General features: G+C 37.7%; 3 protein-coding genes across 3 annotated transcripts; 1 reads left to right on the top strand and 2 right to left on the bottom strand.

Moving 5' to 3' along the window:
• Nucleotides 1–2,318: 2,318 nt before the first annotated feature.
• LOC101302691 lies at nt 2,319–4,480 on the top strand. Its single transcript, XM_004306743.1, has 2 exons — nt 2,319–2,866; nt 3,957–4,480. Exons 1-2 carry the CDS (start codon nt 2,671–2,673, stop codon nt 4,154–4,156), a joined length of 396 nt encoding a protein of 131 aa, XP_004306791.1. The 5' UTR covers nt 2,319–2,670; the 3' UTR covers nt 4,157–4,480.
• A 640-nt stretch (nt 4,481–5,120) lies between these two features.
• On the bottom strand, nt 5,121–7,283 carry LOC101302392 (F-box/kelch-repeat protein SKIP4-like). Its single transcript, XM_004306742.1, has 3 exons — nt 7,154–7,283; nt 5,921–6,428; nt 5,121–5,740 (listed from the first exon to the last, which is right to left on the bottom strand). The coding sequence occupies exons 2-3, from the start codon at nt 6,400–6,402 to the stop codon at nt 5,143–5,145; spliced, it is 1,080 nt and encodes a 359-aa protein (XP_004306790.1). The 5' UTR covers nt 6,403–6,428; nt 7,154–7,283; the 3' UTR covers nt 5,121–5,142.
• A 608-nt stretch (nt 7,284–7,891) lies between these two features.
• LOC101302104 (acyl-coenzyme A thioesterase 8-like) lies at nt 7,892–14,275 on the bottom strand. The gene is made up of 17 exons (XM_004306741.1): nt 13,892–14,275; nt 13,707–13,799; nt 13,542–13,609; nt 13,347–13,428; nt 12,918–12,964; nt 12,575–12,700; nt 11,923–12,000; nt 11,556–11,643; nt 11,133–11,245; nt 10,772–10,834; nt 10,639–10,694; nt 9,818–9,922; nt 9,582–9,638; nt 8,892–8,993; nt 8,510–8,558; nt 8,351–8,419; nt 7,892–8,222 (listed from the first exon to the last, which is right to left on the bottom strand). The coding sequence occupies exons 1-17, from the start codon at nt 13,905–13,907 to the stop codon at nt 8,148–8,150; spliced, it is 1,287 nt and encodes a 428-aa protein (XP_004306789.1). The 5' UTR covers nt 13,908–14,275; the 3' UTR covers nt 7,892–8,147.
• Nucleotides 14,276–14,361: the final 86 nt, after the last annotated feature.

Raw genomic sequence — 14,361 nt, 5'->3', positions numbered from 1 at the left:
GGAGACTTCTAGGTACCTATGATGTCTCATTCTTGGACATTTGATCTAGAAGCTGGAGAGCCTCGTAGTCTTGAATGAGTTAAAGTTAACTTGGTGAATTGATTTTTGAGATAATGTAAAAGGGACGATGAAATAGTATCGGTTTGGCTGATGATCTTGAAGTTGTATTTGGTACGTTGTGGTTTCTTAGAAGCCAATTAGAATGATGAGGGGTTTAGACTTGGCGGGTTTTTCATTTTGGGCAAAAGACAAACGCCGTTGAAGTTCTAACCACCAACTTGTGCTTCTTTACAACTAGAGTTACCGGATCATCTCTAAATAGTACATAAAGAAGGAGAATTGTTTTTTTTAGAGGAACTTGAGGACCCATGCTAACCGGGCTCCTCAGTTGGAATAATATTATTAATAAGAAAATCTAAATTCAGGGAGGCCATATTAGCTGAATCCTTTACATTATCACACATATCTTCGAAGATGACATCCTGAATAATAACAGATGTCTCTTCAATCCAAAAATCATCTAATTAAACTATTCCAGCTAGCAAGGTGGGCTAATCTATGCGTCACACCGTTTGCTTCTCGAAATACATGTCGAAGATGAAAAAATTTAAAGGACATAGCGTACCTCTTACAGTCTTCCATCATACGACCAATTTCAGAAAGGTCCTCATCATCCCCTTGAAAGACTTTTACTAATGCAGCACAGTCCGATTCAAACTCAACTTCATCCCACCCTTGTTGCACTGCTATAAGAAGGCCAGCACGTAAAGCTTCTACCTCCGTGTGCAATGCAGACAAAGCAACAGGAATTGGTCGAGCAAAGGCTGCTCTGCAATCACCATTGTTATCCCGGACCACCACTCCCATACCACCTCTTTCCTGCAACTCAATGAAACTACCATCAATATTTATTTTGAGTCTGCCACTAGGTGGACACCTCCATTTGGTATGCGTTCGCCGACTCTGCTTACCAGTTCTACAATGATACTTGATGTACTCATCCACCTGAATATCAACCCACCTAGCCACATTGACCGGAACAAAACATCCACCCCTCCAAACTCCAAACGACGTTATTTCGTTCCACCCAAATGGCCCATAATGTATACAAAAACACCTCTAAATTCTTCACATGCATCAACTCTACCATGTCACATACCCATGCTTTAATCTCCATCGCCGGATGAGTACTCGGAGTCAAGGTCAAAGAAGAACACTCCCATAGCTGATTAACCACCCTACAACTTTTAAAAATATGGAGCCCATCCTCTTTGTCCCTTCCACAGAAAGGACACTCCACACTCAAATCCACCCCCTTCTTCTTTAATGCCCATTTTGTTGGGAGAACCTCTCTCAAAATCCTCCATGCATGCAGACGTACTTTAGGTGGCACATTCACCTTCCAAACCTTCTTCCAAATGGACCTCCAGCCACCATGTGAGCTTGACGAAGAGGCTATAGTTGTCAGGTGCTCCACCTTCCTTGCAACATGGTACCCGCTTCTCACTGAGTACAAACCTTTTTGATCGAAGTGCCACATCCACCTATCCTCCCCTCCTCTCAAACTGAGGGGAATTTTTCCTATTGCCCGAGCCTCTACATCAGTGAACAATTCCTTCAGCATCCATTTCTCCCATTCCCCACTCTCCCCATCAATTAGCTCTTGAACCTTCATGGCCTCAGTGCCCTCCATCGGAGTTGAGAAAGGCCGAAAGGTATAGGGTAATGGAAGCCAAGGATCTGTCCAAACTGAAATTTTTTCTCCGTTTCCCACCTGCCAACGCATCCCTCTGTTCAACAAATCTCTACCCTTGATGATACTTCTCCAGGTCAGCGAGGCCCAAAGAAGGAGAATTGTTAAAAATGTACTACCCCGAAAACAAGACAATGTCTCTTGGCTATAATTGAATTGTTTTGAGTTTCACTCAGATTGTTAAAGACTTGTATGTTAGCAATTTTAATTCTTGAGGAAAAACAGAACGGATTCTACGCACCAAGGTGTACTGACACCATTAATGTGCAAGTCCTCAAATCGTTGTATGTGAAGATCTAATGAAAACTAGAAACCTTAAATTCTTTTATTTTATTTTCATTTTTGATCTGATCAAATTTAGCGCCCATAATAAGAATACCTCTTATTCGACTTTAAGTCCTCACCCCCTGTGTTTGAATAACTTAGGACTATTTTTTTGGGTTTTAATTTTGTTAACGGTATTAAAATACATGCATGATAATACGATATTGATAACCGGATCAAAATATTACATATTAGTTGTTCGGTTCACTTGTATCTTAATGCGTACTTAGAAGAATTTTTAGAAAAACCAAGCTAGGGAGGAGAGATCTAGACAGCTAGTCATAAAGAATCTAAATGAGGTGATACCGTTTGAAAAAAGAAAAAGAAAAAAAGGGAAGGTAAAAATCTTTGAGGAAGAGATCAATGAGGTGAAACCGTGAAACCATTTGAGTAAGATCTCAATAAAGTTAAACCATTTGAGATTTCGAACACACTACTGTCAACCATATCACACAGAACATTCTCTCTCCCCATAAATAAGTCGTTACCGAATTTAAGAAATCTGAAAACCCCTCATTTCCTCACTTTTCAAATTTCAAAACCCTCCAAAACAAACCCACCGCGATTCCACTCTCACTCTCTCGATCCGACCCATGGAGCCGAACGGATCCGAACCCGGATCCGAGGCCGACAAGCTGGAGGAGTTGAGGGAAATGGCGGAGAAGATTCAAGAGTACCGGGCCACTCTACCGGAGCAGCTCAGGAAAACGCTGCCGTCTTTTATCGAAGCTCAAAGACCCGTTTTGGGTGATGGGTCGGAGCCTGGGACGTCTGGGGCTCCGTTTTCGGGTAAAATTCTTTGCTTTTCGGGTTTTGGAGTTATGAGCTTTGTGGGTTCTTGGATTCTTGTTGTTTTGTGCATTTCTGTTAGTAGCTGAGGGAATGAATTTGTATTTGAAGTTGGAAATTTGGGTTTTTATCGAAATTTCGGAATCGAAATTGGGTGTCTTTGTTTCTGTGTGTGTATTTTGTGAAGCCAAAGTTTGTGGTGAACTAGAAAGGAAGGAAAATTAGGTCTATAGTTTTGATTTTGTTTTCTAATGGAAATTGAGTTTACCCAGAAATGAGAATTAGTTTTATGCTTCCCAGTAAGGTAATATGTTTCTTGAAATCAGTGTGATAAAGAATGAGTTCAGCAATTGGCTGAGCTATCTCTTTAGGTCAAATTGTGTAGGAAAAAGAAAAAAGTATGGCCGATTTTGGTGATTGGCTCATGGAGCGGATTTCTTTCTGTTGAATGTTGCTTGCTGAAGAAGGGTGGAATGGAGTAAACTAGTGTATGTTGTTTAGTTGGTGGATGTATTGTTGTTGAAGGAAAGAATGGTGTTGGTCTAAATGGTGGTAGCGGCCATCTGGGTTTGGTGCCAAGACGGAGGTTATAGTCGAAATATATTGGTCTGGTGCAGATTATGTCAAGTATGTTGGAAAGGCAGAGTATATGTATGGTGGCAGTGATAAGTTGTTGCATGGTGAAAATGATACGAAAACTGGTAAAATGGTTGAGATATGGTTAAGGAAAAGCAATTGTTTGTTTCAACTAGGATTTCCCTGCTTTCTCTCATGGGGTTTGTAGCATTGTAAACTCGGTTACAAATATTTACATAAATATCTGTCGAAAATTGCTCTCAACATATAATTGCCTATAAATTAGTTCTTGTCTTGAGCCTGATGTTGATTTCTTGCATCAGATCTTCTTCTCTCTTTTTATTTTTTATTTTTTATTTTTATTTGCTTTCCTACATTAGGTTGACTTGAGTATACCTAATGTCCCCGGGATAATATAATAGAAGTTGTGGTCTGATGTTTTCTGTTGATTTTTCTAGGCAAAATATCCTTTTGCTATTGAAGCAAGTAACTTATGCATCTTATGCAAATGCAGGACACATTGATTCTGATAAGGATGCGATAGGGGATCAGACGTTTCAGAAGATAACTTTGCTTAGAGACAAAATCTCTCGTAATGTTGCTGCATTGCCAATAGTCTTGAAGAGGTTGAGGGAGTGTATGTCTAATATTGACAAACTGGATTCTCAAAACACGTTCATATATCCTGCAATTAAACGGAAAAGGACTAGCTAGACCAAGTTTGGAACATTTCATTGGTAAGGAATACCAAGAAACATATATTAACAGAAGCTTTTCTGCGATAGTTTCTACATTGCAACAATCTGTTGTTGATTGAGTGTGACACAGCTGTTTGAAGATTGATTGAATTTGATTGGTACAATGAAGCTTGCCACAATGTGTAGTTGCTAACATGTCATTGTGTTACGAGTTTGCATTGTGATGTAATTACTTGAATAGAGGATTGAATTGAACTATCCTAGCAGTGCTGCAATGTGTATTCGCAAGTGTTCCTATAATGCTCATATTTCTGATAAGAAGTGCTGAAGAGGAGGACAATAAAAATGCGCATATTCCTTGTACCTGTTTTCCTACCTTCAATTATTTCATTTTCTTTGGGAGGGGTCTTTCCCTTGATTAGTTTTTTGCAAATTTATCGTATGCTATGAAATGGGTTACTGCTTCACATGATTTAGTTTTCTGGATGTGCGATGTGTATGAGCTCTCTTTCAACTCAAATGATATACCATAAACTTCAGCACCTTTGATTTTGTAGTACTGCACTAACTGTGGAAGCACCTTTCATTTTTTTCAGTAGTACTACACCATTTTTCTTTTGGTCTGAACTCTGAAGTACTACACCTTTGATATACCATAAACTAAAGCACCGTTCATAACCACAACTCTGCTAGTAAATAACCACAACTTTCTAATTTCACGAGTGCTGCCTTTTTCATATCACATAACATAGTTTTTATGCCTTCTACTCGTCAAAGTAAAAGTTTCAGGAATTAGTTTTCTTGTACTGTTGCAACTTGAAACTTTTAATCTTCTCAAATAAAAAATAAAATAAAAAAAAAAAAAAACCTTTAAACTCAACTTTTAATTTGATTCATGCGGAAATAAACAAATCTTATCAATATCCAAATACATCCGGGCATATACATCCACAGTTCATACAATTGTAATTTTAAATTTGTAATACTCCATAAATAAGAATTTCAAATGGACAAACATTTACAGCTGATTACATCATCATCAGAATTCAATCTAGGTATTGAAGAACTCACAATTACCCCTTCCATATTCCCTGCATTTTCAACATCAAACATGACTGTGCTAAGCCCCTTTCCAACAACATAAATACTCTTCCCAACAGCTACGAGTTGACAGGGTGGTCTGGTAAGCAAGGATGACAGCCTCCCGACTGGTATCCATTCCCTAGTCTCCTTCTGCCACATCATCAGCCTAGTTCCTGAGCTCTGATCCAATACATACAGGGTCCCGCCTATTACAACTGCTGGACCTCGCCAGCCAGAAACCATATCAGCGTCTGCATGCTGCCATGTACCGCTTGATGGTTCATAAACAACAGCATAGACATGAGAAGTTACAGCAGAAGTGCCACACCGAATGTAGATTTTCCCATCCATGACCACAGAATCCTCAATTTCAGGAACAATGTTTGCGTCAGAATGAAATATCCAACTATTCGTGCTAGGATCATAAATGTCCCAAGAATGTGGATCACTTGAATTTGAACCTAATCCACCAATGGAATATATTTTCTCATCCAATACTTCACAGGCGAAATAGCACCTGCACATGAAAAATAAATTTAAGCGTCAATTACAAAGAAATGAAACAACACAATTATATGCAATTGATTTTTCTATTAACAACAAAATCAATGAGAAATTTGCAGCAGCTGAAGGCCTATTGAGCCTGGGGTTCAAGCTTCATGTGAGTGCAAACAACTCTGCAAAAAAGGCACATTACCTAGCGGTAGATAAGGGAGCAGCTTCACTCCAAGTGTTCAGGGAAGCATCATAGTAGTAGACCTCATCTGTAGCATCTTCACACCAACCACAACCACCCAACAAGTAAATTTTCTTTCCTAGCACTTCAAAACCCATGCCTTTTCTCTTCAAGGTGCGAGGTGGAAGCTCATTAACAAGCTTCCAACTCCTTCTTGCTGAGTTTGGATCCAACACATACAAGCAAACACGCTCCAACTTGTCTCGGCACAAAGCATAGATCCAAGTCTCGTCAAGTGTATGCTTTCGACGGTAGGAATGCCACTCTTCACTGCCCACCAAGTGCCGCCATCTTCTTGAAACACACTTTAGGACTGTATGGTACTTTCGAGGAACCCTTGCCATGCAGAAAAGAGCAATATCATCAGGAATTCCAGATATAAGTGGCTGTTGGACCGGTTCCATTTGACTGGTCCCATCTGTTCTATCACCATGCAGTTCCATTCTAATGTCGCAGTTAAGTGAATTTCCTACAAATCCAATAAAAACCAAAAAATTATTAATAAGCCATTAAAAATGGTCGCCTATACATTCACTTTTCAAATCCCCAGTAACATGAACATCAGCTTACACCTCAGCCATTGCACTAAACGCAAACTTTCCCTAACAACAAAGCTTGCATTGCCTAAACAATCTTAAAGAATTAACTGATAATCATCTACAGATTCAGACACTATTCAGACTTCACATATTCAACTTTTTGTCATTGTGTGCAATGCAACAACTATATCTATTCTCATTATCGCAGCAGAAATTTTCGGCTCCCTAAACAACTAAACACTCAGTACACTTCTAAAACCTACAATTCTAACAGCACTAAAGACCAAAAACCCCACTACAACTTTACAAGTAACACAGTTTGGGCAGCATTCTCCATATTTCATCTATCATCATAATCCAGCACAATGTAGAATTTCACCAAAATCTAATCTTTCTTCCACCAATCAATCAAACTCACAAGTTTCTTCAAACCCAATAAATTTCATAACCCAATCAAACTGGGCTGATTCCAAAATTTCACATTACCAAGCGGATCAAGTAAACGAAGCTGATGAGTGGAACCCTAATTTGGAAACATTGAAAGGAACATTCTTTGACTAAACGGGGAGGCAACAGCTCCGAATATTACGATCTAAAATATGAAAAAAAAGAAAGAAACAGAGTAAAATCTTTGAGAATTGAAGTGTGGAATTACCTGCGAAGCTGATAGCTTGAGAATTTGGGGTGTTCTTGAGCTTCAATGGATTTTTCTGAGGAAGCCGAGAGCTTCAAGTTACAGAATTTGGGGTGTCAATTAGTTTTCTTTTGAGAAAAGGATCGCGTACACAAAAAGGTTATAGTGGAGTCGTATTCTTGATGTAGTGTACACGTGTCGTTTTCATTACTGAACAACCGTATATATCTATGATGGTCCGACCGCCTGACACAAAACTTTCTCCTTGTCCCATTTTTACTTGAAATCAAACTGAGCTTTATCATAAAACTTGATAAACTTAATGTAACTATTATTATACGTGATCGAGTTGGTAAAAATATAGGTGTGAACCTCATACGTACTGAACTTCGAATACTGTTAAATCACATCATATTCTTGTTAAGCAGCAGGAAGAAACGTTTCGACATAATTTATTGTCTAAACATCTTAAGACATGTTTTTATCAATCTTACCGTGTTACATCTGTAAATCCATCATCACCTACCTCATAGAAGGAAAAGAAATCAAATAATTCCCTGAAAGCGAATAAGAGTGATATTCTTTGACATTTGCTCTTGCACCATTAGATTTGTAATCAAGTCCGGCTTAAATGGAGTCCAAGATGTGTCCTCTTGTTACGTTGGTTTTGAGGTTCAAGGTTTTGTACTTGGTTACAACAAAGCATTATACAATTTCATACAAATGCTTAGTGATATGAGGAATAGGATAGTTCCACTTACGAGCACCATCCATATCTATATATAGATGTAATGTAGCGCAAGTTACAAGTGCTAGTTTGCTACATCTTAAACAATCGAAACAGAGGTTTATATATTTCTTGTGTACCAGCACACTATCATACATTATCTTGCAAGCATTTTGATAACAAATGCCAACACTGCGTTATTCTATATGCTTATATAACCTGGTGCAGAAATCTTGAACCCTAAAGTAAAATTGGTTCATCAGGACGCCATCGCTGTGCTCTTTTACATCACAACTTAGATGTGACAGCCGCAGTTGGTCTAATTGGCCTGTTCAGGGACTCTTGAGTCAATGATACAACAAGCTGCAATGAAAACATGTCAAACCTGAGTTCATGAAACGATCAATGGTTCGACAAATACAAATCAAACAGCAAAGAGAGACTTGGGGATGGGGAAGTTTGTGACTCCTAACAGCCAATAATGTCTTTACCTCTCCCTTGGTATTGAACATTTGGCCTGTGACATAGCCGCGTGCATTATAGGCAATGGGACTCACTATCTGTCAAAGAACACAAATCTCAGTATTTAAGACTAAAGTACGTACAAAGCAAAGTTTCAAAACAGTGAGATCAAGGCATTTTAGACTTACCACATGTAGTAACCAGTCATCAGCTCTAAGGGGGCGGTGAAACCACATTCTGAAAGAAAAAATTGCAAAAGTAATGTAACGCATGCTTGTTGTCTCTAATGCATAAGTTTTTAATGTTTTACACTAAATTGCATATAACTTCTTCCTATGTCTGTATTTCAGTCATATATGTGACAAGTCGATCCAGCCTAATCTTATAACTCTGATAGGTACCACTCCCACCACTAAGACGTTTTCTTAATTACATCAGACATATTTTGCCACACTTTGTTTCTGATATCAGAATACTACCAGAAATGGAGTACCATATTAAGTTATTAACACAGGCCATAGCGATTACGCAAAAGAAAAGAAGAACAGGAAAGAAAAACAAAAGACTTACGCATGGTCCAAACTAACTTGACTTGTTTTATGCCCTCTTTTACGGTGAGGATTTAGACTTACACCAGAGAATATCAAATCTGAAGCATAAGCCACAACACATCTGCAAAATATATATACACGATAATCAATAATACATACAAGTAGATAGTATTTTTTTTGTCCTCTACATCCAAACCACCCATATCACAGCCAGCACGACACATTTCCCCAAAATTATGTCCCTTTCCAACCACCCAAAAAGTTAAATTCTCACAGATTAGGGCTTTACATGAGCCTGGATAATTCAAGTTCACATTAACTCACTTAACAGATAATATTTTGAACAAAAAGATCTCTTACGACTCATCTGAGAAAGTTAAAAAGGGAACAAAAAAGATCCGACTTTAATGGCCACTAAATTTCTATCAAAAACCAAGCAATCATCATAATCAATTGTAAGAGACTAAGAGTCCAAGAATAATGTGTGCACTTGATTTCCAGTCATGCAATTTATAAGAGAAATGAAAGACATTACTTGTCAAATTAATTTAATTAGACTATGGTCATATGCCAAAATAGAAATAAGATGGATCTCAATTTAAGTCACAATGAAAGGTACAATACTTGCACCATCGTCTATCCATTAAACAAATATTCAACATCCTCACAAACACAAATAGCCAGAAAAGTGGATATCAGTATGTCATACCTATGCAAAGCCTGATCATCTGAAAGTTTTCCTTTTGCTTTAAACCAGAACCTCAAACTGCATAATCATGAACTTCTAGTTATATAGGAGTTTGGTAACTTAAAGGCTTAAACATGTAAATAACAGGAAAAAAAAAGAAAAAAAAGAAGAGAGAAAATCCATCTTCACATTAAGTGGAAAGAATACTGAAGGCATGAGAGAACATGAGATCGTACAACAAGGTAAAGCAAGCAAACCTTGGTGGAGACTTAGTCTGATTGGTCCGGCTACTAGGTTCACAAAATCGTATCTCAATTGGCCAAGGGGCAAATTCCTTTGCAGCTACTTTTATTCGATAAGTTCTGAATCAAGCAAAGATAAGCTTAAACAAACTGTAAGATATAGGTAATCCGTCAAAGTTAGATTTCGCACTTCCGATAGTTAACAACAGATTTCAGTATTTCCATACAGTACTAGGCATAAAATTTCTACCACCCAGATTTTACGATATATTTACTATATAACTTTTTCCTTCAGCTATCTACCACCCTTTAGAAGCATTTCCCATACAAAAAAATGTCCAGCAAAAGAAAATGACTCACACATCTAGAAACCTAAAGTTTGGTGCACAAAAACTGAAAGAACTGGTATCTTCTTCTTTAAAAAAATAAAAATAAAAATAAAAATAAAAAAATCCAACTGAACTAAATTTTTTAGCTACAATAATGTACCATGATTCAGTACCTCGCCAGTTCCAGACAAACAAGAAGGAACTAGAACAAAGCAGGAAATTATTCATGTATGAGTTCTGCCTGACAAATTGGGGCCTATTCTTTAGATGGTCCAGGTCTAAGAACCATCGCCTCCATATTTTCCGTGCACATGGAGGAACTTTTACTTTATCTGATGGTATATTCTTTTCTCAAATGGCTAGCCTAAGATGTGCTTAGATGCATACTTTTCCTAGCCATTCCAAAATCACCAAATGAAGGAAAAAGAACAAGTACAAGTTGAAAGTATAACAAACTTCGCATGATTGGCATATAGCAGTGACCTACAACTTAACTGTATATCTCACCTTGGAAGACGGGGATCAAAAAGACGTCTTTCCCGTAGTTCTTCCATTGATGGAAGCTGTAATGATCAAGAGTTCAATAATTAAAGCCACAATCCACCAGAATGTTGTCAATATATATGCAATGAAATGTTACCGTATCTGGGGAAGGAACAGATGGCATTATGGCTTCCTGGTGGACAGACCCTTGTTCTTCTTTCTGTAAAATAAACCCAATGTTACAAGCAATCCAAAAGCACCTACCACTTTAGCATACATTTAAGGAACCAAAATTGCAATATGTATCAGAACAGAAAGTTTACTAGCTTAGCAATACAGCATCATTTAGCGTTAATTTCAGACTTGGTTTATAACAGATCTAGAAATTTGACAAACAAATCCTCATCAAGATATAAAGATATGCATTTTTTAAGTGTACAAATTTCAAAAAGACAAGCACACAAGGTAATACTTGAGAGAAAGCTGATTATATATGAAATGGCAACATAAATGCATACTTGAAAGGATGCCAGTAAAGTGAATATGTTTATCCCTTTTTGTATTGCGTCTACTCTTCGAGTAACAAAGCTCTTTCCATCACGTACTCGGTGAACTTGATATATAATTGGTGCTGCAAAAGATAAACAATCACATCTAATAAGGATATTGGGCAAAAAATAGAGAATCAAATGAGACAGCACTTTTTTTATAAGATGGGATTTATACAATAAACTCAAGCTCTAGACTCATACTATACCACCATTAGGCAAGAGCACATGTTCCAAAAGTACTAAAACCACAGCAAGTAGTTATACTGATCTAAAATAAGCTAGAAAAAACAAAAGGCATATGCAGAAAAATAGGCAGATAATAATTGAGTAAAAACGAGACAACAAAAGAACAAATAAAATTATTTTCAGATACTGCGGATAGATACTTACTGTTGAAATCCCCAACAAGCAGAAAATGTGCATGCAGACTGTGGACGATTTTGAGACAGTCAACAGTTTTTGTTGCTGCAGCCAATGCCTGTGTTTTATGGCCTATGTTAGAGACCAGTTTTTGTTGCATGCTTACAAGTTATAATTGTTCAAATATGTCCGGATGAAAAATCTACAGGCACTCCCAATGATGATAGTCCAGTTTTGTGCTTTTTCATGATGGATGAGAAAGAATATGTTTCAAGCATGCAAATTCTACCAATCCATCAAAATATTCTCATATCTGTTTACCCTATCTACTATACATTCCTCCTGAAAATCCAGTAGCACAATTTTAAGGGGGAGAGAAAGAGTTACTTAGTCATGCCTGTCCAACTAACTGTCCTCCGAAAACCTGTCCAAATCTTGGTGCCTCTGGTAAAGTAATCCCCTGAAATATATTTGCCTACAAAAAAGAAAAAAATAATAATAAAAATAAAGACCTTATACAAGTGTGCAGTTGTGCACTTAATCTGGTCGTATTTCCATTACTACTCAGAATATCAAATAATTTCCAGAAGTCATAAAAGAGACAATTATATAATATACATGGCATTGTCTGAACTAACAAGAAAATTACACCAAATGATGTGTGCATATATGTATGAATAATCAAAGTTTAGGATCACATCATATTTGGCTTATCAAGAACAAAAAATTAAAGGAGACAATATGCATCATATCATAACTGCATAATCTTGGAATGCTACGGTATCTCACAGAACTTAAGACCTCTTTACAAGTTCAGAACATGCTAGATCAACAACTAATAAAAGTCAGATCAACAACTGATAAAAGTCAGGTAACACATTACTATGTGCACTATATGCGTCATACCATAAATGAATAACTTTGAATGCTATGCTAGCATATAACACAGTACTATTTGCACTATATGCATCATACAATAAATGTGTAACTTCAAATACTATGCTAGCATACAAACTTAAAATATCTTTACAAGTGTAGAAAAAACATACTTCAATTGGCTCCAAATGCAATATATTCTCAACAAGAGAGCATGTCTCCAGAGATTTATCCGCATGCCAGATTGATTTTGGCTGCAGCAGAGAACAATGTTCATGGGGTAGCACCAAGCATGTCAGCTGCACAAGTAACAACATAGAAAAACATTGTTGGCATACACATAATACAGCATCTAAAGGAAATCGAGCAACCATAAAGACAGTTGCCGAAAGAAAAACAAAAGCAGAGGTTAACAAAACAGTCTGTACAGTGCCACTCTATCCACTTTCTCAGGATCCTGACCGAAAAAAGGAAAAGAAAAAACAAGCTAAAAGGATGAATGTACATTTCAACTACCTTAGATGAAGCAATTACATCAGCTTGATGACCTAATGCTTTAAAACCTGCAAAATCACCACACATTATTCTTCAACCATAATTCCTGGTGACACTTGCAGTCCCGGTTAGATTACAAGCTTATAAGTTATAACATATCATGGACCTATCCCTAGCACATATTACAAGTAGGTATGTATAGAATCAACCAAAACAAAACTTCTCCCACCAAATTGGGGAAAAATACATGTGTCTGCCTCTATGTCTTAAGCCCTCAAATCATATCCAATTAATTTAACCACCACATAAACTCCATATACCCTTAAACAAACTCTATCGATCAGAAACGAATCCAAGAATCCAAACCAAACCGTTCTCAATGAATCATAAGCCAAAAACTTCACACCACCCCACTTTCTTGCACTCAAAGAAAAGTTCCCAAGTCCTCACCATAACCGAAGTAATCATATCTCTTCAACTGAAACTCCGGCCGGTTATCTTCATCAGCATTAACAGACCCAGTGACTTCAGCCTGCATCACCAATATTCAAACACACTCAAAACCACACCAAAAACTCACAACTTTCCAAAACCCAATATTCAAAACTCAAAAAAGCACAAAACTTTAACCTCAAGAAAACTAACCTCTCCTTCCCAAATGAAGTAAACCCCAATCCCAACCTCCCCTTCACGAACCACATACTCTCCTGCATCTGCAAACTCAAAAAGCTCAAACCTTTACTCATAAAAATTTTAAAAAACAGAGTCAAATTTCTCAGCCAGAGTAAAAATGAGGATGCGGGATTTTACCGTAGTGCTTTGGAATAACGAGTTGGGCGATTTTCTTGAGGGAAGAGCTGGGTAGGCGCTGCAGCAGAGGAACGCAGCCCAGGAACTCAATCACTGCAACAAAAATGGAAATGGAAAAACAAGTCAATTTTGGAACTTTGGCTGAGAATTGGATTGGGTTTTGGGTTTGGGGATTTGGGTGGGACCTGATTCGGAGTCCATTATTTGAGAATGGTGAAGCTGATTGTTCTGGACTGGAAGTGTAAAGAGAAAATTGGAGAGGAGAGAACTGAAAAGATGAGTGATTTATATGATTTGGAATTGGAATGGTGATTGTGATCTAGTGGGGCGAGGTGTATGGGTCTTTGGAGTGAGGTTGGTCAGTTGAGTGTTGGTCAGGGATGGAAATTGACGTTGACTTCTATTTTGGGAAAGGGGAAATGGTTGGTGTTCGTATTTCCCAATGTGTATGGCTCTAACTGTCCACTCTGAACTACGCGGTTTCCCTTTTTGTTTTGGTTTTTTTAGAGAATATGGATGCATCACAATTTGCTTTGGCTTTACTTCTCTGGTAGCCTCTTCTGTTGCGGACCACATAGTTACGGACCGTTTACGGACTTTTTAAAAACCAACTATTAGAATACACGAACGGTGCAGACCTTTTCCTTCTCTTTAT

This window comes from Fragaria vesca, linkage group LG7 (genome assembly GCF_000184155.1).
Source record: "Fragaria vesca subsp. vesca linkage group LG7, FraVesHawaii_1.0, whole genome shotgun sequence".
NCBI lineage: Eukaryota > Viridiplantae > Streptophyta > Magnoliopsida > Rosales > Rosaceae > Fragaria > Fragaria vesca.
This window is presented reverse-complemented; position numbering and strand designations above follow the sequence as displayed.